This window comes from Lepus europaeus, chromosome 16, assembly GCF_033115175.1.
Source record: "Lepus europaeus isolate LE1 chromosome 16, mLepTim1.pri, whole genome shotgun sequence".
NCBI lineage: Eukaryota > Metazoa > Chordata > Mammalia > Lagomorpha > Leporidae > Lepus > Lepus europaeus.
In genome coordinates, this window is record NC_084842.1 from 50,747,279 (window position 1) to 50,771,630 (window position 24,352).

The 24,352-nt window shown below is 39.9% G+C and overlaps 1 protein-coding gene across 2 annotated transcripts in view; it reads right to left on the bottom strand.

Moving 5' to 3' along the window:
- SLAIN2 (SLAIN motif family member 2) overlaps positions 1-24,352 on the bottom strand; it is an 87,916-nt gene that overhangs the window by 30,877 nt on the left and 32,687 nt on the right. For both annotated transcript variants that reach the window (XM_062213102.1, XM_062213103.1), the window contains exons 3-6: positions 14,591-14,755; positions 12,285-12,446; positions 6,491-6,850; positions 5,884-6,021 (exon numbers count right to left, since the gene is read on the bottom strand). In XM_062213102.1, coding sequence (XP_062069086.1) covers positions 5,884-6,021; positions 6,491-6,850; positions 12,285-12,446; positions 14,591-14,755 — 825 coding nt within the window. The remainder of the gene's footprint in view (positions 1-5,883; positions 6,022-6,490; positions 6,851-12,284; positions 12,447-14,590; positions 14,756-24,352) is intronic.

A 24,352-nucleotide genomic window follows, 5' to 3' on the forward strand; every position in this document is an offset into this window, starting at 1 on the left:
AATAAATCTTTAAAAAAAAAAAAAACCATTAGACTTGATAACACTAAAACAAAGATATGGACAGTATGGCAATTTCTGAAGTTGATTATAATGAGATTTTTATGAATTTCTTCCAGATTTATCCTTGTGTTGATTTTCCCTATTTGTATAGCACCTGCTTCGTGAAAAAAATTTCAAAATTTAAATTTAAAGACAGTGTACTTCCACCAAAAATGAGTGAAGATAGACTGATAAATACGGTTGTAGTGTGCTGCGTCTCAATATTCAAAGGAGATCAAGTCTGAAGAAACTAATTTTCAGAAGCTAAAACTGTAAAAGTACTGTGACAGATCAATATGTAAAATGGATATTATACTGAATCATTTTCCTCTTGTGGTAATTCATAAATTATTTGCAGTTCAGTCTCAAATTATGATCCAATAGAATCTTCCAAGAATGTTTACCAAGATGCTTATTCATTCGTAATCAGGTCAGCATGACATAATTCACACAAAATGGGGAGGTAATCAGGAAATTTGGGGAGGAATTTTAAAGGAGTGTACCCACTCCTTTAATTACCTTTAGCCTGGTTTTGGCAAATTTCTAGTTATATAATCTTGTACAGTTCACATAACTTATATGGGACCTATGCTCCCTTTCTATAAAAATAACAAATGGGGCCAGCTTTGTGGCATAGAGGGTTAAGCCACTGCCTGTGATGCCAGGATCCCATTTGGGTGCCAGTTCGAGTCCTGGCTGCTCTAATTCCAATCCAGCTCCCAGCTAATGTGCCTGGGAAAGCAGTAAATAATGGCTCAAGTGCTTGGGTCCCTGCACCCATGAAGGAGACCTGGATGCAATTTCCATGGTCCTGGCTTCAGTCTGGCCCAGTCCCAACCATTGCAGCCATCTGGGGAGTGAACCAGTGGATGGAAGATTGCACTTTTCTCTGTCTTTCTCTCTATAACTGCTTTTCCAATAAGTAAACCTTACCCAAAAAAAAAAAAAAAAAAAAAAAAAAAAAAAAAAGATATTTGTGGGCTTCAAATGCGGTAATACATGTGAAAATACTTTAAACATCTAAAAAATACTAATAAAATTTTCAGTAATATTTTTTAAAAATCAGATTGTCTTGGGATTTTATCTGTTCCTTTTACTTATTTCTGAACCACTAATTATTTTTCTTAAAACTAAACTTTCTACTAAACCTGTGCTGCAGTAGCCTTAGTAAAAGGCATTGGCTAATGTGAAAGACTGCCTCTGACAAGCATTTATTCTTTAATTGAAGAAACTGAAGAAATGACATTTATCCATGACCTCTGCAATGCTCTGGTTTTCTTAAACTTTTTAAGTTACTCATTTTCCAAATATAGAAACTGAAAATTGGTAAGAGCTTTAAAAGTGAAAAGACATTAGAACTCTTATAATGTTCATATCTGAATGCCAGCATCCACAATAGTGCAGCCATAGCCAATAAGCATGTAAAAACAGTGATTGGCATAGTAATAAGGCAAAAGAAGTGGTTCTTTAAGTGGAAGTAACAGCAACCTTGCAAAGTTAGCTTCATGCAAACCAGCAAGTAAGAACTAAAGCTTTACCACTTAAGAGCTGAAAAAATAAATATTTAAAAGAAAACAAAATGCAAAGTACCACAAAAAATACAAAATATCAACTCACTGTATAAAACGCATAAAGCTTGCTATTAAAATATTTGCATTATACATCAAAAGAAGGCTACCACAAAAACTATACATATGTTAAAAGAACACTTAATATTTTTTAGCTATTGAAGATACATGTAAAATTTTAAGAAAACATTTTTTTCTTCATGATGTATTAACTTTAAACAAAAAGTTTTAATTATTTTTATAAAACGAATGTTAAGTTTTAAAGTTTACTAATATTGGATTTACTACTTTCTGAATACATTTTCAAGAATCATGTAATTCTATACTAAAGCATGTTTGACATTTTAATTATACACTTTATTACAGTTAAACAAATATCTATGATTACAAAGAATGATAACTTACTTAACTCCTCTACTTGATCATTATTCAAACACTGAAATAATATACCATTATGAAACTACATGCATATTTTCTACCCAATAGTAAATTAGTGATTAGAATACCATTATGTTTTACCTTTTTATTTTTGTCAATTATCATCTTCTGGGGGAAAAAGAAAAATAACTTGCTTATAGGAAAAAAACTCTAGGAAATCAGCAAGTGATTATATAATAGTAATTCTACCACTAGAAAAGGCAAGTAAATACTATAAAGTTTAAAATATAGCCAGCACATTTTTCTATTAGCACTTATTCCAGTTTCCCAACATTGTCTTTTTCACAAAGAATTATTTTCATTTTTATAAAACTGTCAGAAGTTAGAACAGTTCCAATAAAGGGCATGTATGAGGGAACAACCTGAGGAAAAAGGTAGAACTGCTAATAATGGAATAAGGTAAACAGGATATAGATGCAGTTGATTTTATCAAACAGCTGGGACACTGTTTAGAGATTTATAATGTAAAGTTTTAAGAAATTCTGAATTTAATTCAAATTAAATATAGAAGCATCTCTGAAAGCCAAGTACAAAGATTGTTTTGGACTGTCAGTGCATATATTGTAGAAACAATACCCGTGAGTTTTATTACTTAGCTTTCTGAATGATATAAAATTTTCTTTCCTTCTATATTAATATTGTGTTTGTTTTTTTGTATCAACTAAGTATATAAAGAGGAAAAACCCTTAAAACAGGATATTCTCAAGTGTAAAACTAACTGAATTTTCAGGTTTAAAGGCATAAAACTTATTACTATTTCAGAGATAATAAAATTAAAATTCTAACCTTTTCATTTAAAGTTTTATGAATTCCTATCTTCTATACCATTTTTAAGTACTATAAATACAATAATAGAAATATTAATTATACAATTTATAATATCAATCCACAAGACCTGGAATACTAAGTTTAAAATTAAATTTGACACAAAACATGTTTAGCTTTTTTTTTTTTTTTTTTTTGGGACAGGCAGAGTGGACAGAGAGAGAGAGAGACAGAAAGGTCTTCCTTTGCCGTTGGTGTTCCCTCCAATGGCCGCTGCAGCCAGCACACCGCGCTGATCTGAAGCCAGGAGCCAGGTGCTTCTCCTGGTCTCCCTTGCGGGTGCAGGGCCCAAGCACTTGGACCATCCTCCACTGCACTACCTGGCCATAGCAGAGAGCTGGCCTGGAAAATGGGCAACCGGGACAGAATCCGGTGCCCTGATCGGGACTAGAACCTGGTGTGCCGGCGCGGCTAGGCGGAGGATTAGCCTAGTGAGCCACGGCGCCGGCTTGTTTAGCATATATAAAGCTGAATAAATGAGGTATATAAATCTTGAGGAGACAATTTTTCATAGTGCTTTAATCTCAGAAAACTAGAGATTACATTTCTGGATAATTTTTATACCTTGGTACTAAACCATGAATGTGACGAATCTTTTTAAATGAACCTGGATTCTTGAACTGGATCAACATGGGTTTGAACCTAACCTGCCACTTAAAAGATATATGACTACAGATAAATTGTTTAACCATTCAAAGCTTCTGTAACTTGTAAAATGCGCTAGTCACTGTACTCCCTTCACAGAACTATTATAAGGATTAAATAAGACTACCCATGTAAATACAGTATAGTGTGAAATTCTGTTGTATTCATAATATCATATGCAGCTGGTAATAGGAAAGTTTGTCAGTATATCACAGAAGCCATTTTTTATTTTCTTAATTTTAGAGGCAGAGAGAGAAAGACTAACAAAGTCCTCCAAATGCTCGTGAGCCAGGAACTCGATCATCCACATAGGGACCCAATCACTTATTATCATCTGCTACCTCTCAGGGTGCACATTAGGAGGAAGCTGAACTGGAACTGGAGTGCAGCCAGCATTCAAACCCAAAACTGAAACACTCCAATATGAGATGCCGGTTTCTTACCACCAAGCCCAATGTCTGCCACATAAAACTCATTTTGATTGTTTTTCCCCCTTAGCCTGTTGATTTTTGAGCCATCAAGGGACAGTAGCTTAACAAAAGAGAAATAAAATCAGCTAAGTACAACACAGCCAAAGAAGGGTATAAAAGAATTAAAGAATTGAATACTTTAAGATTTTATCACTCACTAAGCAAGTTATAAATGAACAGTCAATAACTTCATGTTTGTATCACTTATTCCTCACAGTTTTGAGGAAATGAAGGCTATTACTTCCAATACTGATGGTAATATCCCACAATGGGAATATTCACCTCTTGTGCCTTACAAAGATCTGAATGAATATGCACCCTTTGTGTTCCATGGCAAAGTACAGGACAGATGAGAGCTGTAGGACACAAGGGATATATATTGAGCACTTGTAAGATCATAGAAATGACTCTAATAGTTCATTTAAAGTCAACTAAAGGTGACATTTATTATAGTGAATAGGTAATAGTTTCTTCAAAGTACTCAATTCTTTTGTACAGTAATGTACAGAACAACCATTTAATCCTGCATTACTTCTTTATGTCTCAGTTTGGCCACTTTGTTTTAGAGGTTCACACTGCATTACTCTCTGACATTTGTGCTGCATGAGTCTCCACATTTCAACAGTCTTACCCCTCCCTTTCCATCAAGATATTGTCGCCTATTTAAAACAAATAAAGTCCTATATTTGTTGCAATATTTACTTTATTCATTAAGGATTTAACATGCCTTTGTATTAGCATTTTTATGGAATCACTGTTTTTATTTTTTTCTCCCAGAAATCTTTAATCATTGTTTTTATTAATGCTTAGTAATGAAGCTACTTGAGTTTTAAGTGGTCTGTTCCAAGACTATTTCCCCTCCAAATCCCGTCAATTTTAATGTGCAGTATTACAGAATGTGAAGCTTTTAAAGAATGTATATTTTGCGCTACAGCAGAAATGCATTTATTGACATACTACTTGTCATACTATCACTCAAAAATTTATTACAAATAGCAACTGAATATGTACCTCCATTTAGAAAGATCTGCCACAATCATGGATTAGTATCCATTTAATTAATCATTAAAGTTAAAAACTAAAATCAACATTTCTTTGCTATACTTAATAATTCATTTTCTCTGAGTTTAGTTTTAACTCTAAGTATTTATTTCCAAAAGATAATTTAAGTACAGAAATACTGACCACATCTTCAAAAAATGACAATGTCTAGTAATTCACCATCTCAATTTTAGTCTATATTTTAGGCAGGATTAGGATTATGTATTAATTTGACATCCATACTGATTAAATATTATTTCATAAAATATCCTTTACAGGCACAAAAATCCATCCAGTCAAAATCATAAATTTCATATCAACAGACGTGGAAGCAAAATCAGTAAAGAGTTTTTGTGATGTAGTTTTGTTTTGGAAAGAAAAGGGCTACAAAAATCCAACTTACTATAGATTCACTATATTACAAATATGAACACAGAATTGTTTATTTTGATTACGGTGTGTTCTAAAATACATAACAATAAACTTTTAGATATTTCAAAAGTGGAGAATATTAAAGACAATTTAAATATTTACTCCGGAATATATACTTTGAACAGCATACTGGCTACTATTTCTACTTCTAATTTCTATAAGCAAAAGCTAATTCCACCTTTAATTTTTAAAAACAGAGTTCTTGCTTACTATAAAATTCTGTAGAGACTAGTTTCATAGAACAAGGTATTTTCTAGGGACAAATTTAAAATTTTAACATAGCTATAATTATCTTATAGCAACTAATAAAAACTAAACTTTACCACAGCTATAGTTTAATACAGCTATTCAGCACAAAATAAATATCTATAATTTTCACTTTCCTTTAAATAACTGATACATGAAAGTGTAAGAAAAATACTTACTGGCTGAAGCCTGAGGTTGCATGCGAGGTATTCCTCCATTTGGCACTTGAAAATTTGAGTCACTTCTGCTGCTTTTCACTGAGTCAACTTGTGTATTAGATGTTCGGGACAGGTTTGGAAGACTGCGCCTTAGTTTTTCTACAATAGAATTTTCATTAAAATCAAATCAAATCATTCAGCTAGGTAGAGAATTAAAATATTAATGCGAATTCAAAAATTAATTTATTTAAAAATTCTGCATATTTTAGAAGAAGAAATAGCAGGTACTTACATTCTTTAAAACAAAACAAAACAACCCAGAGTCTATTTATGGCAGGAAAAAGAGAATCACAAGTCATATATTAAATCTAAATCTAAATCTAAATAATCAAAATACAGGTCACTTCAGGAGTAAAATAAAGCAAAAGAAACATAACCAAGTAAGATAAAATTCACTTTCTCTTTTATTTATATACTGATTCACTAGTAGTAAAATGGTAAACCTGAATAAACTTTTAAGTCAATTAACTGAAATATAAAACCTTGGCTAAAGTTCTTATTGTCACACTGAAATATGAAGGACAATTTTTCCATAAACATTTCAATTATAAAATCTGCTACTTTTTACCTTCATTTTTAACATTGCTTGTCTGTAAATCCGTGGGATGGCCTTGGAGTGAAAGGCGAGGTTGCTGTAAGCGGCTAATCATGGGCTGTGGGGACACTCTACTGTATTCTATTCCCCGAGCAGGAGATCGTGAACGAGGTGAATTTCTGGGTGACTGCTTAGGTGATGGTCGAGGTGAATTGCGTGGTGATGGTGAAAACCTGTTAACAGCAGGGTATACTGCATGATGCATATTGTCATCTTCATCATCTAAACTTTGTGCATCAAGTTCCTGATCACTAAAAGTACCCCTTCTTGTAGAATTGCAAGATGAGCCAGAACTACGCCGAGATGTGGTGGCTGCGTATTCCTGCCGGAGACCTAGAGATAATGAATGTGTTAATTTTATAATTATACTTTTAGACAGCCAGGTATTTTTAAAATTTAAAAGTTAAAGATTATCATTGAGAAATTCAAGTAGTGTATAAAGTGTAAAGCAAAGCTCCATTTTTCCTTTCAGATACCCTCCCATATAAGGATGCATAAGCTACATCTGAAAGTCATTTTTAAATTACATGAAAATCCATAAATCTCTGCCCAATTTCAAGATTTTTTTCTTGAATCTAAAATATAAATTACAAGATGGAACTATAAGTTTACAAATATTTCCACTCTTCAATACAGTAATCTAACTTTTTTAAAAGGATTTATTTATTTATTTAAAAGTCAGAGTTACACAGAGGAGAGGCAGAAATAGAGAGGTCTTCCTGGTTCACTCCCCAAGTGGCTGTAAAGGCTGGAGCTGTGCCGATCCAAAGCCAGGAGCTTCTTCCGGGTCTCCCACACGGGTTCAGGGGTCTGCTTTCCCAGGCCATACCAGAGAGCTGGATCAGAAGCGGAGCAACCAGGACTTGAATCAGCGCCCATATGGGATGCCAGCACTGCAGGCGGCAGCTTTACCCACTATACCACAGCGCCAGCCCCAGGTAATCCAAATTTGAAAGTAACATTAAAGGAACATTTAAAGAAGACAATTTTTGTTCAACTAATGAATAGAATACACATAAGTAAATAAACAGACTCCTTGAATACTTAATCTTGGCATAATTTTACTCATGAAGGTGAGAAGTGCCAAGGAAACTTCTATCCCATATCAGGAGCTCAATACTTGGGCATGAATGAAACTTCAAATGCTTCATTATAAAACAAGCTTAAGGGAGCAGCATGGTTCCTCTTGAGATGCCAGTATCCCATGAGTGCTGGTCTGAGTCCCAGCTGCTTCACTTTAAATCCAGCTCTCTGCTAATGTGCCTGGGAAAGCATTAGTAGATGGCCTGGGTGCTTGGGCCCCTGCCAACCTCTGGGGAGACCCAGATGGAGTTCTAGGCTACTGGCTTTGGCTTGGCCCAGCCCTGGCCACTGTGGTTATTTAGGGAGTGAAGCAGTGGATGGAAGTGCTCTTGCTCACACTCTCCCTCTCTCTCTGTAACTCTGCCTTTCAAATAATTTTTTTTTTTTTTTCCAGAAAAAGGCTCAAATTCTAAGCTTTCAAGTGAGAATTCTCAAAGAGGTTTCCTATGTAGTTTGATACCTTCAGAAACATCTAAGAGGGGCTGGTGCTGTGGTGCTGTCTGCAGTGTCGGCATCCCATAAGGGCATTGGTTCAAATCCTGGCTGCTCCACTTCGGATCCAGCTTTCTGCTATGGTCTGGGAAAGCAGTAGAAGATGGCCCAAGTCCTTGGGCCCCTGCACCCGCATAGGCAACCTGGAGGAAGCTCCTGGCTTCGGATCAGCACAGTTCCAGCCATTGCAGCCGGAGCTGGGAATGAACCAGCGGATGGAAGACCTCTCTCTCTCTGCCTCTCCTTCTCTTTCTGACTTTCAAATAAATAAATAAATCTTAAAAAAAAAAAAAAAAAAAAAAACAACAAAACTAAGCAACCTTAGAAGTCCTTCAAAAACTACAAATCCTCCAGAATAAAAGTAGATGTTTATTACACAATATATTCAACAAAGAAACAAATTATGGTGCAAAAACAATATAGAATTTAGTTAAGGTATTATTATATATATATTCTTTTTGAAAGAGTGGACAGTGAGAGAGAGAGAGAGGGAGTCAGAGAGAAAGATCTTCCTTTGCCGTTGGTTCACTGCCCAAATGGCCGCTACAGCTGGCGCATCGCGCTGATCCGAAGGCAGGAGCCAGGTGCTTCTCCTGGTCTCCCAAGTGGGTGCAGGGCCCAAGCACTTGGGCCATCCTCCACTGCCTTCCCCGGGCCACAGCAGAGAGCTGGCCTGGAAGACGGGCAACCGGGACAGAATCTGGCACCCCAACTGGGACTAGAACCCGGTGTGCCGGCGCCACAGGCGGAGGATTAGCCTATTGAGCTACAGCGCCAGCCGGTAAGGTATTATTTTAAGCAAGTCTTGCTAAGTATCAGCAACCCAGTCAAAAATATTTGTTGTCATACACAGAAAATACTATTAATGGGGTTCCCCAAACTACTGGGTTATAATAACTTCAGGGTATCTTTAAAACTATAAATTCCTGTGGTCCACTTAGTCCTATAGTTAGGTTTGGGAACCACAATAGTAACTGATAGCTTCTTAGTGTCTAGTTACAGCCAACATGGCATCAAAGTCATCTAATACCAGTGAAAGAGTGATGTTTCAGAAAAGAAAAACTAGATCCTAACACAGGCTCTCCATTAACAAGAAGATCCTAAGGAAGTCACAATCACCACAGACAGGATTTTGAATTTCTCATCTTAAAAATGAAGGAGTGGCCGGCGCCACGGCTCACTAGGCACACCGGGTTCTAGTCCTGGTCGGGGCGCCGGATTCTGTCCCAGTTGCCCCTCTTCCAGGCCAGCTCTCTGCTGTGGCCCGGGAAGGCAGTGGAGGATGGCCCAAGTGCTTGGGCCCTGCACCCCATGGAAGACCAGGAGAAGCACCTGGCTCCTGCCATCGGATCAGCGCGGTGTGCCGGCCGCAGCACACCAGCTGTGGCGGCCATTGAAGGGTGAACCAACGGCAAAAGGAAGACCTTTCTCTCTGTCTCTCTCTGTCCACTCTGCCTATCAAAAATAAAAATAAATAAATAAATAAAAAATGAAGGAGCTTGGACAACAGCTCAAATTTGTAATTCTGCATTTATAACTCTTACAAAATATCTGGAGAGATGATGTAAAAGGAAAATCATATCTTTTTTTTTTTTAAAAGGGAAGGGAATCATTTTCAAGGAATTATCACACTTACAGCATTTTAAAAAAAATATTTATTTATTTGAAAGGCAAAGTTACAGAGAGGCAGAGGCAGAGAGAGAGAGAGAGAGGTCCTCCATCTACTGGTTAACTCCCCAGATGGCCACAACAGCTGGAGCTGCATGGATCTGAAAGCAGGAACCAACAGCTTCTTCTGGGTCTCCCACTTGGTCACAGGAGCCAAAGAAATTGGGCCATCCTGTACTGCTTTTCCAGGCCATAGCAGAGAGCCAGACAGGAAGTGGAGCAGCCAGGACCTGAACTGGCACCCACATGGGATGCCAGCACTGCAGGCAGCAGTTTTACCCGCTATGCCACAGTGCTGGCCCCTTAGCATTTTTTAATTCATGTATTCATGCATGTGGATGGCTTAGATGGGATTATTAAAGTACAGTAAGGGGGGCTAGTGCTGTGGCTCACTTGGTTAATCCTCTGCCTGCGGCACTCGCATCCCATATGGTTGCTGGGTTCTAGTCCCGGCTGCTCCTCTTCTAGTCCAGCTCTCTGCTGTGGCCCGGGAGGGCAGTGGAGGATATCCCAAGTGCTTGGGCCCCTGCACCCGCGTGGGAGACCAGGAGGAAGCACCTAGCTCCTGGTTTCGGATCAGCACAGTGCGCTGGCCGTAGCAGCCATTTAGGGGGTGAACCAACGGAAAAGGAAAACCTTTCTCTGTTTCTGTCTTCATCTAACTCTGCCTGTCAAAAAAAAAATAATTTAAAAAATAAATAATAATAAATAATGGCCAGCAATGCAGCACACTAGGCTAATCCTCAGCCTGATGCACTGGCACTCTGCGTTCTAGTCCCGGTTGGGGCGCTGGTTCTGTCCTGATTGCTCCTCTTCCAGTCCAGCTCTCTGCTGTGGCCCGGGGAAGGCAGAGGAGGATGGCCCAAGTCCTTGGGCCCTGCACCCGCATGGGAGACCAGGAGGAAGCACCTGGCTCCTGGCTTCGGATCAGTGCAGTGCGCCAGCTGTAGCGGCCATTTGGGCAGTGAACCAACGGAAAAGGAAAACCTTTCTGTCTCTGTCTTTCTCACTGTCTAACTCTGCCTGTCAAAAAATAAAAAAATTAAATAAAATAAAGTACAATAAGACTAAAATTTCTATTATTTAATTCCAAAACACAATAAAAATAGCTGGCTGAGCTTTTATTTTAGTTTTTTGAAAGAGAGATAGACAGCCAGTGCTGTGGCTTGGTAGGTTAAGCCTATGCCTGTGGTGCCAGCATCCCATACGGGTGCTGGTTTGTGTCGTGTCTGAGCTGCTCCTCTTCGGATCCAGCTCTCTACTAATGGCTTGGGAAAGCAGTGGAAGATGATACAAGTGCTTGGGCCCCCACACCCGTGTGGGAGACCCAGAAGAACCTCCTGGCTCCTGGCTTTGGATCAGCCATTGTGGCCATTTTGGGAGTAAATTAGCAGATGGAAGACCTCTCTCTTTCTCTGTCCCTCCCTCTGTCTGTAACTCTGCCTCTCAAATAAATTAATTAATTTTAAAAAATAAAGAGACAGATAGATAGAAAGAGAGATCTTCAATCTACTGGTTTACTCTACAAATGCCCACACCAGCTGGGGCTGGCTCAAGCCAAACACAGGAGTCAGAACGTCAATGAGGGTTTCCCATGTTAGTGGCAGGGACACAAGTATTTGAATCATCCACACACTGTCTCTCAAGGTGCATACCAGCAACAAGCTGGAATTGAGAGCTAAGTCTAGACTCGAACTCAAGGCACTCTGATATAGGACGCTGGTGTCCCACGCAGTGACTTAATCACTATCCCAACATCTGCCCCTGACTAAGCTGCTAACAAAATACTGGAGTCTATAAAGTTAGGGTCCAAAGGAGAAGTGAGCTTATTTTAAGGTAGAGTTAGGCAGCTGCACTAATGAGCAGCAGTGCAGATTAACACATAGGGTCTAAGTACCAGGCACAGACCCTGACCATGAAATGCCTTTCTTTGCTCCCTGTACAATAAAACTGCGGTAGGTAAAATGAACTCTTGGCCGGCGCCGTGGCTCAACAGGCTAATCCTCCGCCTTGCGGCGCCGGCACACCGGGTTCTAGTCCTGGTCGGGGCACCGATCCTGTCCCGGTTGCCCCTCTTCCAGGCCAGCTCTCTGCTGTGGCCAGGGAGTGCAGTGGAGGATGGCCCAAGTGTTTGGGCTCTGCACCCCAGGGGAGACCAGGATAAGCACCTGGCTCCTGCCATCGGAACAGCGCGGTGCGCCGGCCGCAGCGCGCTACCGCAGCGGCCATTGGAGGGTGAACCAACGGCAAAAAGGAAGACCTTTCTGTCTCTCTCTCTCACTGTCCACTCTGCCTGTCAAAAAAGAAAAAAAAAAAAAAAAAAAAAAATGAACTCTCAAAACAAGTTAAGGGACAAACAAGTGTATATATATTGAATAATTCTCTGAAATGTCCATTTCAACATTCCTACTTTCAAAATGTTATTGTTCCTACCACAGTTTAAGATGTACTTAGTACCCATGACAAAATGACAAAATTACTGAGTAGTGAAAAAACATCAACTTTTCACAAAAGAAATACTTACTTTCTTCCTGCATCCGGGCTAGAATCTGCACATCAGTTACATCATTTAGCTTATAATTGGATCCAATTGAATCTTCATCTAATTCCGAAGCACTTAACTCACTATCTATAGAGGACTGAGGACTGAGGGGAGGATTTCTGTCTGATGAGCTTTTCAAGTTACCTTAAAAAGAGAAAAAATGTCAAGTTTTGGTAAGACAAAATTTAAATAAATGTCTTTTGCAATTAACATGAAATAAAATCCTCTGAATCAGTTCAATATTACGTCACCTTTTCTCAAATAATGAAATTAGAAGCTGACCTCATTAAGGAAAAAGAGTGCTATAGAGACTCCTTTATATACTACGGCATAAGTAGAAAACACATTTTCAGTTAAGCGTAACTTAGTTAGCTCTTAAAGAGCAATGAAGCTCTCAACACAGTGCCCAACAAACAGTTGGTGTGCAGTAACTTCACTTTAGTGGACTTCAACTTTTATAAGACAGTCAACAAAACTGCTCCATAAGCTTTCTTCTTGCAAACACAATAATTAACACCATCATCTTTTCCTTGAATAAAAACATTGGCTTTTCCTAAACAAGAAAGCTATAATGTGAGGTAAATTAAATTTTCTAGAGATTTAGGAACAAACTAAAAAAAGAACACCAGGCTAATTTCTCTAGCATTTGTCTTCTCTTGCATATTCTCATGTTTACATAATTTCTTTTCCAAATTAGTAATAGGGGGTCCAAGGAATTCCCTAATTTTTAGTAGCGAAGCACAAAAAATGAGATGAAGAAAATGACTACACAGAAAAAGTATTTTGAAACATCACATGGTATCCCATAAATATGTATTTTTTATGAGCCAGTTATAACTTAAAATAAAACTTCTTAAAATTTATGTGATCTTTCAAAACCAAAAGGAGGACCAAAGAAAGGTCAGAGGTTGTCTAAAAGAGTTTAACCTGTTTCTAAAGAAATGCTTTCATTGACCACCAACTTCTACTGAAGAATAAAATCCCAATGTTGCCACTAGTATTTCTAATACTGATTTATTTGAAACACTTATTTCTCAGAATTTTTTTCCCAGAAGAGTTAATTTCAACATGAAAGGCATGTAAGAAGAGCAAGAAACATACAAAATAATTAACATCTATTTTACCAGTTAAATAAGAGCATAGTATACATGATGGGAAAAGTACTAGGTTAGGCTCCAATAATGTCTGAATCAAATTCTTCATTTTAAAATAAATCCTGCAGGCTATACTTTTTAATATGACATTATCACAAGTGAAATCAGTAGCAAAGGACAACTTACACATGTTATGCAAACAGCAGGGTCAATAAAATCATTAGACTAGGGAGTACACAGGTAAAAAAATTGAAGCAGTTCCTATCTTAATTTCTAAGGAAGCTGTAATAGTCATAACAATAGCACCAATACAAGTAACTGAATGGATAAATTCTAAAGAAAAGTAGGCTATATAGTACATAGTAATAGAGTCAATTACAAAAGCAACGCAAAACACACTTTCTTCAGTTCACAGCAATCTGTCCTTCCCATAGCACTGGTACAGCCCCACCACTCCTGACACATTTACATACAATTTACATTATAGTTTAACTGCAGTGTCAAAGCTTACTATAACTCCTTAAAAAATGAGTTTTAAACTCAGTAGGTTTTACAACCTAAACAGGCTGCTCTAAAGATCTTTTGATTAAAACAACCAGCCTTGTGATCTGATTTAATTAAATCAGGTTTGGGAGGATCCAAAAAACAAAAAACCTCTAAGTAGAAGGAATGGATAACAGACACCAAAACACGTAGATAGGAGGAATAGTTCTGGTGTTCCACACCACAGCACAGGAGGTGACTACAGTTCACGGCTACCTATTAAATACTTTATGAAGAACTAGAAGAGAGAAGAACTCAAAAGTTCCAATAAAAAATAAATGATAAAGAAATGAAAATACTAATTACCTTGATTTTATCATTACAAATTGTATGCCTATATTGAAATACCACACTACCCCCACAAAATGTACAATTATTATGAGCTAATTAAAAAGAAAACACATTCATTAAAAAAACACAAACTCTCAGACAGGAGCTAAAGAAAACTATACGGGTATAACCTAACTTTGTACCGTTGAGACACAGTACTAACCTGGTGTAAGGTAGCAATGCAGTGAGATTTTCTTTAACCAGTTAAGTTTCATTAATATTAAAAAAAAAGAACCTAAACTACTAAGAAAGTTATTTTCTGAGGTATGTCAGTCAGTTAGAAACCATTCCATAGTAAACTCTATTTTCCTTTTTCCTTACCTGAATTTCCAGGAAGTATAAGCTGTTTGACTATAGGAGGTCGTACTGGAGTTGAGGATGGAGAATTGAAGCCACTGCTGTATGGGCTACTGGCATTTGGACTGTAAGGACTTGTGTAACTCATAGAGTTGAAAGGGTTATTATACAAATTCTGCCTCTTGAGAGCTGCATTAAGAGGGAAAATGAAATTTAATAATTGAGCTAAAGTTAGCATTTTATTTCAACAGTTTTCTTATTAGAAAAGTCATTAAGTCGTTATTTCAATATAAAGACACAACCTTATAGTGGTAGGAAAAATCACAAGGTACTTCAAAAAGTTTATGGAAAGACAGAATTGGAATATATGCTTTAGAGCACAAAACTGAAATGCATGCACAATTTTTTAAAAAGATTTATTTATTTGAAAGGCAGAGATAATTTTTCATAATAAACATCTTCATAAACTTTTGGAATAACTCCTGTATATAATATTTAATAATCCCTACAAAATATTTCATTATCTTAAATTGTGATATGCAAATAAATAGTAGGCACATCAAACAACAAAAAGAACCTAAGATTATCTCCTGATTATTAGCCACTAAAATAATACTTATTATTTTCTTCAGAAGATTATCCTTTAATGAATATTACATCAATCCTGAGCTACCATTAGGAATATTTTTTTTTTATTGTTCTATAATGAGCACACAACTTTAAGATTTTTTTTTTTTTATTTTTATTTTTTTTATTTTTGACAGGCAGAGTGGACAGTGAGAGAGAGACAGAGAGAAAGGTCTTCCTTTTGCCGTTGGTTCACCCTCCAATGGCCGCCGCGGTAGCGCGCTGCGGCCGGTGCACCGCGCTGTTCCGATGGCAGGAGCCAGGTGCTTCTCCTGGTCTCCCATGGGGTGCAGAGCCCAAACACTTGGGCCATCCTCCACTGCACTCCCTGGCCACAGCAGAGAGCTGGCCTGGAAGAGGGGCAACCGGGACAGGATCGGTGCCCCGACCAGGACTAGAACCCAGTGTGCCGGCGCCGCAAGGCGGAGGATTAGCCTGTTGAGCCACGGCGCCGGCCACAACTTTAAGATTTTAAAATAGCCTTTCCAGGGCTGGCGCTGTAGTACAGCAGGTAAAGCAACCAGCTGCAGTGCCAGCATCCCATATGAGTGCCTGTTCGAGACTGGCTGCTCCAATTCTGATCTAGCTCTCTGCTATGGCCTGGGAAAGCAGTGGAAGACAGCCCAAGTCCTTGGGCCCCTGCACGCAGGTGGGAGACTGGAAGAAGCTCCTGACTCCTGGCTTTGGATTGGCCCAGTTCTGGCAGTTGCAGCCATTTGGGGAGTGAATCAGCAGATGGAAGATCTTTCTCTCTGCCTCTGCCTCTCTGTAACTCCATCTTTCAAATAAATAAATAAATCTAAAAAAAAAAAAAGCCTTTCCAAAGTTTAGATTTTTTAAAAAATAAAGAACAGTGATTGCTAAAGCCAATTTAAGATCTTTCTTTTTAAAAAGAAAAAAGCTCCTCCCCACCCTGAAATGCTTCTGTAAAAAAAAAAAAAGTGCTTTGTATATATATAATTATATAAATAGTACAACAGAGAGGCAGACATTTGGTCTAGTGGTTAAAACTTAAGATTCCCACATCCCATTGTGAAGTGCCCAGGTGGCAGCAAGTGTTGGCTCAAGAAACTGGGTCCCTGTCACCCACATGGAGACCTGGATTGGGTTCTAGGCTCTGAGCTTCAGCCTGGCCCAGTCCCAGCCATTGCAGACAGGTGTGCAGTGAACCAGTAGATGGGAGCTCTGTCTGTCTCTCTATACCTCTCAAACAACAACAAAAGTACAGCAGTATGGCTAAGATATCAAATGGAATAATAAGAAAAATTAATACTTAAAATAGTATTTTTCTTTCTATCCTAGTCTTTTTAAGATTTTCATTTATTTATTTGAGAGGTAGAATCGGAGGGAGGGAGGGAGGGAGGGAAGGAGAGAGAGAGAGAGGGAGAGAAAGAAAGAGATACAGGTTTACTCCCTAAATGGCCACAATGGCAGGAGCTGAGCCAATCCAAAGACAGAAGCCAGGGGCTTCTTCCCAGTCTCTGACGTTGGTGCAGGGGCCCAGACACTCTGGCCATATTCCACTGCTTTCCCAGGTCATTAACAGAAAGCTGGGTCAGAATGAACCAGCGCCCATACGTGATGCCAGTGCAGGGGGCGGGGTTGGGGGGGAAAGGCTTAGCCTAGTATGCCACAGCGCTGGCCCTTTATCCTAGTCTTAATGTCCACAGTGTATTCAATATTTATGAACACAGACAAAAGTAGTGTAGGGTAAACAGACAAATACGTTATAGTGCTTTCTCAAGAGGCTTGCAGCTGCCAAGTAGTGTTGACAGAAACAAGAACAACTGCAAGGCAAAATAAAATAAGTACTACAAAGGGGTAAAGAGCGATGGAAAGCAGAAGACAGTAGTCATTACAACTGTGAAAGCAAGACAGTTGTCATTACAACTGAGAGAGACTGGCTAAGGCCTTTTAGGAGAAGCACTGGAGCAGTCGTGAGAGGATAAGCAGTGATCTGACAGGCTGCTAAAAGTGACCACAGTCTGTATGTTCTTTCATCTGTGTTCATAAGATGAACAAAAGCTGTGTCATGAAAATGCTGAGCACACCCAGGAAATAATAAGCAACCCAGTATGATAAAGCACAAGGAAGGATAAAACAGGAAAATCTGCTGGGACCAGGTCATAGAAAGATTGGAAACTATGGTCAGAAGCCTGAATTCTATTCAGTAGTGATGATAAAACTATCAGAAATTTTTAAGCAAAACTGCTATGATCCAATCAGTTAAGGAAAAAAAAAATGATGAGAATTTTGATATTCACTAGACTACATTGAACTAGGCAGAATACAATGGTTAAAAACAAAAGAAAAAAGACAGCTATTAAAAACTGGAAAAGATCATGGAGCCAGCACTGTAGCGCAGCAGGTTAATGCCCTGGCCTTGAAGCGCCGGCATTCCATATGGGCGCTGGTTCAAGACTTCGCATCCAGCTCTCTGCTATGGCCTGGGAAAGCAGTAGAAGATGGCCCAAGTCCATGGACCCTTGCACCCATGTGGGAGACCTGGAAGAAGCTCCTGGCTCCTGGCTTCAGATCAGCTCAGCTCTGACCACTGTGGTCATTTGGAGAGTGAACCATCAGATAGAAGACCTCTCTCTCTCTCTCTCTCTCTGCCTCTCCTCTCTGTGTAACCCTTTCAAATAAATAAATAAATCTTTAAAAACAAACAAACAAACAAACAAAAAAAACTGGAAAAGATTACTAGAGAAAAAAAATCAGGTTGTTAAAATTTCTGGTTTGGAGAGAAGGTAATGGACTGTGTAGTCTGAGTAAAGATACCACATTTTATACATATTTTGAACGTAGTATGTTCCTGGAAACATCAACCTGATTAGAAACAACTGCTATCACTTTACTGCTTCTCAATCTCTTATGAAGCTTAAACTTACTTTTACTTGGCTATCAATCACTAGCATTTCAAGTCCTTTACCTTTTACCTACATACTCAATGCCATATTCTTTCTCCCGAGAAACCTCAATTATGTCCACAACACTAATTACTATCAATATATCCAAAAGTCCTCATTATTTATATTTTCAGTCCTAAATTTACAATACCTAGTTAATGTCTCTCTCTGAATATGTAATCAATTGTCAACACATCAAATCTAACTCATGGAGGCAGGCATTGGGCTTAACTGTTGAGACACCTGCATCCTATATGGTTGCTTGCATTTGATATCTGGGCCTGCTTTTGACTCCAGTTTCCTGGGAAGGAGATACTGAGAGGTAGTGGTAGCAGCTCAATTGACTGGGTTTCTGTCACTCCATGAGCAAGGTGGATTCAGTTCCTGGCTCCCAGCACCCAGGGCATTTGGAGGGTCAATCAGCAAATGCGAGCATATACTCTGTGTATCTACCTGTCTCTCTCTACCTGTTGGTCTGTCTTCCAAAAAAATGAATTAATCAATGTAAAAAATTCTAATCCACGATCTTCCTGCTAAAATCTAATTCTCTTCTAGGGGTCCCTCTCTCAAAATGTTATCAACATCCATTCTGTGACACAAACTGGAAATGCAGAAATCACTATTGATACTTTCTTCTCCTTCCTTCCTTCATACCTGGTTTAAATTTTTTTTTTTTTTTTTTGACAGGCAGAGTGGACAGTGAGAGAGAGAGAGAGAGACACACAGAGAGAAAGGTCTTCCTATGCCGTTGGTTCACCCTCTAATGGCCACCGCGGCCGGTGCGCTGCAGCCAGCGCACTGCGCTGATCTGAAGCCAGGAGCCAGGTGCTTCTCCTGGTCTCCCATGCAGGTGCAGGGCCCAAGCACTTGGGCCATCCTCCACTGCCTTCCCGGGCCACAGCAGAGAGCCGGCCTGGAAGAGGGGCAACTGGGACAGAATCCGGCGCCCCGACCGGGACTAGAACCCAGTGTGCTGGCACCGCAGGCGGAGGATTAGCCTAGTGAACCGTGGCGCCGGCCCTGGTTTAATTTTATTACCATATAATTTTACCCCTACTACTATCCTTTCCACCAGCAATATTTTTTTATATGCGTGTGTGTGCGTTTGTGTGAGTATACACACACATTTTATCCATGGTTCCTGACTCCTAACTCCCTCACCAAGGTAAGCCACAGAAATTAGGATTTCTCTTCCCACACTGATGCAGCACACAGAATCTTCTGCTTCCTTTCTGTCTTGTGGTTGGTCATGAATTCTTTGACCTGATAGTAGATAAGACCTTTATTTCAGAAGGAGTGCTGGGGCCAGCGCTGTGGCACAGTGGGTTAAAGCCCCAGCCTGCAGCGCCAGCATCACATATGGGTACCAGTTTGAGTCCCGGCTGCTTCTCTTACAATCCAGCTCTCTGCTATGGCCTGGGAAAGCAGAAGATGGCCCAGGTCCTTGGGCCCCTGCACCTGCGTGGGAGACCTGGAAGAAGCTCCTGGCTCCTGGCTTCAGATCAGCTCAGCTCTGACCGTTGCAGTCATTTGGGGAGTAAATTGGCAGAAAGGAAGACCTCTCTCTCTCTGGCTCTACCACTCTGTGTAACTCTTTCAAAGAAATAAAATAATTATCAAAAAAAAGGGGGGAGGGGTCCTGCCCCATACCCAGGAAAAAAACAATGCTTAAGAATCTGGACAGGCCTTACTGGGTTTTCCCACCCAGTTTATTAATCACACCCTTTTTGTCCAATCGTTTTTAAAAAGATTTATCTACTTGAAAAATAGAGTGACAAAGAGGGAGAGGGAGGATGAGAGGGAGAGGGAGATCCTCCATCTGCTAGTTCACTTCCCAAATGACTGAAACAGCCAGGCCTGGGCCAGGTGGAAGCCAGGTGTTGGGAACTTCATCTGGGTGACCCACATGGGTGGCAGGGGCCCAAACACCTGGGGCATCATCTGCCTTCCCAAGTGCATCAGTAGGAAGTTGGATTGGAAGTGGAATAGCTGGGGCTTGAACCTGGCATGCCAATACAAGATGCCAGTGTTGGAAGCAGTGGCTTAACCCACTGAGCCACTTCACTCATAGCTACATGGTGAGGTCCCCTTAAAAATACCAAAGGATAGTTTCCACAGTTTCTAAACAGCTGAACATTTGGAGATTCCTGGAGGGTAGTGTGCCATGTCTCGTCCTCTTTGCATCTCTTCATCTGTATCGTTTGCAATATCCTTTATAACAAACTGGTAAATGTGTTTCCCTGAGTTCTCTGAATCACTCTGGCATATTACCAAGTCTGTGGAGGGGCTAATAGGTCCATTTACAATGAGTTGGTCAGAAGCACAGGTTACCTGAGACTTGGAATAGCCATTTGAAATGGGTGTGGTGGGAGACAATACTGTAGAATAGAACCCTAAACTTACGGGATCTGATACTATCTCCAGGTAGATGTCAGATGTGGACTGGCTGACAGTACAGCCAGCTGGTGTCTGCTGTAGAATTGCTTGCTTGATGCTGGGAAAATCTCCATAACTTTTGAGGTCACAGAAGACTTTTATGTAGATTGCTGTGGTATGAGAGTACACGAAAAACTTTTTTTCCTACACCCCCAACTATCATTATCAAACCTGTCAAAAGAATCCTACATTCACTACTGGGCCTCTACAATCTACTCTCCATTCTACTGCTGGAATGACTTTTCCAAAAAACAAATTCAATCATATCTTCCTGCCCATAAAACTTCAGTATTTTCCTACTGCTCTTACAGCAAAGTCCAAAATCTTTAACATGCTCTACAAAGGCCTTACACAGTCTACTTCCTATCTCTATTTCTGTCCTTATCTCATGTCAATCCTTTCCTTACTCTTCTCCCACCTTCCAGGCTTGTTCTGATTCCTCGTATATACCATGGTCTCTTCCATTATTCCTCTGCAAATGTTATTCTGTCTATCTGGAATGTCCATTCCTCCTTTCTTTTCCCTCCTTAGCACACTTAAATTTTTTTTAAGCATTAGGATTCAGGTCCAACATCACTTCCTGAGGGAAAGCTGATAATTCCAAAGCATTAATTATCATTTTAATTATATATAATCAGCTATAAAGATTATTCACATTGGTAAGTTTTACCCTTACTAGGGGATAAACTCTATGAGTGCAGGTATAGTATTTATTTTTCTTTATCATGCATGCCCTACCCTTTTCCAAGTCTGATAATATAACAAGTCTCAATAAAAACTACGGGAATGAATGAGACTATTTGAAAAGAAACGACTGCTGGCACCGCGGCTTACTTGGCTAATCCTCCGCCTGCGGCACCAGCACACTGGGTTCTAGTCCCAGTTGGGGCACCGGATCCTGTCCCGGTTGCTCCTCTTCCAGTCCAACTCTCTGCTGTGGCCTGGTAAGGCAGTGAATGGCCCAAGTGCTTGGGCCCTGCACCTGCATGGGAGGCCAGGAAGAAGCACCTGGCTCCTGGCTTTGGATCGGTGCAGTGCACTGGCCATAGCAGCCATTTGGGGGGTGAACCAACAGAAGGAAGACCTTTCTCTCTGTCTCTCTCTCACTAACTCTGCCTGTCAAAAAAAAAAAAAAAAAAAAAAAAAGAAAGAAAGAAAGAAAGAAATGACACGGGGGACTACATGAATTGATGAAAACATCAAAACAGAGAGACATGAGGCAAGAGAGAAATGTGAAGCAATCTAAACTTAAAGATTAGGCAAAAGGGAAGGGTGTAGGTAGACAGAAGTTAAGTGTTTTTCATCAGTATCAAAAAATTTTGTATGGGATGATGAAAAAGTTTAGTATAGGATGAAAAGCTCTGTCCACTTGAAGATGGACAGGGGTACCAGTTGCGTAGCAGTGTAGATGTACTTAATGTCACTGAGCTGTATATTTTTAAATGCTGAAAATGGGAATTTTATGTTATATAAATTTTTACAATTAAAGAAAAAGATGGGAAGAGATAGGAAAACCTTCAAAGAACACAGAAGACAGCAGGGAGGGTTAAAAAAGATAATGCACTAACATAAAAAATAAAACTTCACAACAAGTGATAGTTTACTGTAACAGGGAGCTAGGTGTGATGGAGTAGAAACTGTTAACACTATATTTGGACAAAACTTAAGTTCTAAAAAAGGTTTACCTTATAAAAAACTCTTTTAAAAAACAATATCCTGGCCAGCGCCGAGGCTCAATAGGCTAATCCTCCGCCTTGGGGCGCCGGCACACCAGGTTCTAGTCCCGGTTGGGGTGCCGGATTCTGTCCCGGCTGCCCTCTTCCAGGCCAGCTCTCTGCTATGGCCCGGGAAGGCAGTAGAGGATGGCCCAAGTCCTTGGGCCCTGCACCTGCATGGGAGACCAGGAGAAGCACCTGGCTCCTGGCTTCGGATCAGCGTGATGCGCCGGCCACAGTGGCCATTGGAGGGTGAACCAAAAGGAAGACCTTTCTCTCTGTCTCTCTCACTATCCATTCTGCCTTTCAAAACAGAACAAAACAAAAGCCTTGGAATTAGGATTTAGGATTACAAAGACCAAATCTGTGCATATCACTTTAAAGTTTGAACATTGTTAAATAGATCTGGTACTTGATTATACCTTTGGTTCAAGAATAACTGCCTAGGGGCCAGCATTGTGGCATAGCGGGTAAAGTAGCAGCCTTCGGCGCTGCATCCCCTGTGGCGCCATTTCAATTCACTTTTGAACCAGCTCCCTGCTAATATGCCTGGGAAAGCAGCAGAAGATGGTCCAAGACCTTGGGTCCCTGACACCCACATGGGAGACCCAGAAGAAGCTCCTGGCTCCCAGCTTTGGAGTGGCCCTTTTGGGCATTTGGGGAATGAACCAGAAGATGGAAGATCTCTCTCTCTGTCTATATGTCTCTCTGTGTGTTAACACTGCCTTTCCAATCAATCAATCAATCTTTTTAAAAAAGGGGGAGGGAGGCCCAGCACTGTGGCACAGCAGGTTAAAGTCCCAACCTGCAGTACCGGCATTGAGTCTTGCTGCTCTACTTTCGATCCAGCTCCCTGTTGATGTACTTGGCTCAAGTCCTTGGGCCCCTGCATCCACATGGGAGACTGGAAGAAGCTCCTGGCTTCTGGCTTCAGATTGGCTCAGCTCTGGCTGCTGTGGTCATTTGTGGAGTAAACCAGCAGATGGAAGACCTCTCTCTGTCTCTACCTCTCTAACTCTGCCTTTCAACTACATAAAAAATAGATCTTAAAAAAAAAAAAAAGAGTAGCTACCTCATTTACATAATTCTACAATCTTTAATATCCTTGTTATAGTGGAACAACAAGTCACTCACTCAAAATTGCTGTTTTTGAGGTACAATAACTTTACTTTTCTCTTTGAAGTCCAAGTTGCTAGTTACCAATGGCTAATAGTTCCTATTCCTTAGGACACTTTATACCATGGGATGGTGAATTATAGCCTGCACTCCAAATACAGGCCTCCATCTCGTTTTGCAAAGTTTTATAATAACATAGCCATGGCCATTCATTTATGTAGTATATATGGTTTCTTGTACTGCTATAAGGGCAAAGTTAAATAATCTCAACAAAGACCTTACTGCCTACAAAGAATAAACTGTTTGCTACCTGGCTCTTTTTACAGAAAGACTTTGCCAACCTGCTTCATATGTTTATTATCTTACTCCTCCTATGAGAATATAGACTCCAGGAAGGAACACATTTTTGATCTGTTATATTCACTGATATATTCTCAGAGTTAAGAAAAATGGCTAGATCCTCAACATTCACTGTTGAATGATAAAAGTCCTAAATGAATTATAAATCATATTTATATTATTCCCGAGATTCTCATAGTGCAAGAAAACTATTTCTAGGAATTTTTTAAAAAAATATTTATTTATTTAATTGAAAGGCAGAGTTACAGAGAGGCAGGCAGAGAGAGAGAAAGGTCTTTCTCCTGCTGGTTCACTCCCTAGATGGCTGCAATGGCCAGAGCTGTGCCAATCTGAAGCCAGGAGCCACGAGCTTCTTCCAGGTCTCCCACGCGGGTGCAAGGGTCCATGGACTTGGGCCATCTTCTACTGCTTTCCCAGGCCATAGCAGAGAGCTGGATTGGAAGTGAAGCAGCTGGGACCCGAACTGGCACCCATATGGGATGCTGGCACTATAGACGGGGGCTTTAGCCTTCTGCTACAGTGCCACAGTGCTGGCCCCACTAGGAATATTCTTAATAAATGTCTTAATGTCATCTTGCTGAAACTGGTTAGAAAATTTCCAGGTATTTCAAGTAGTCTACCAG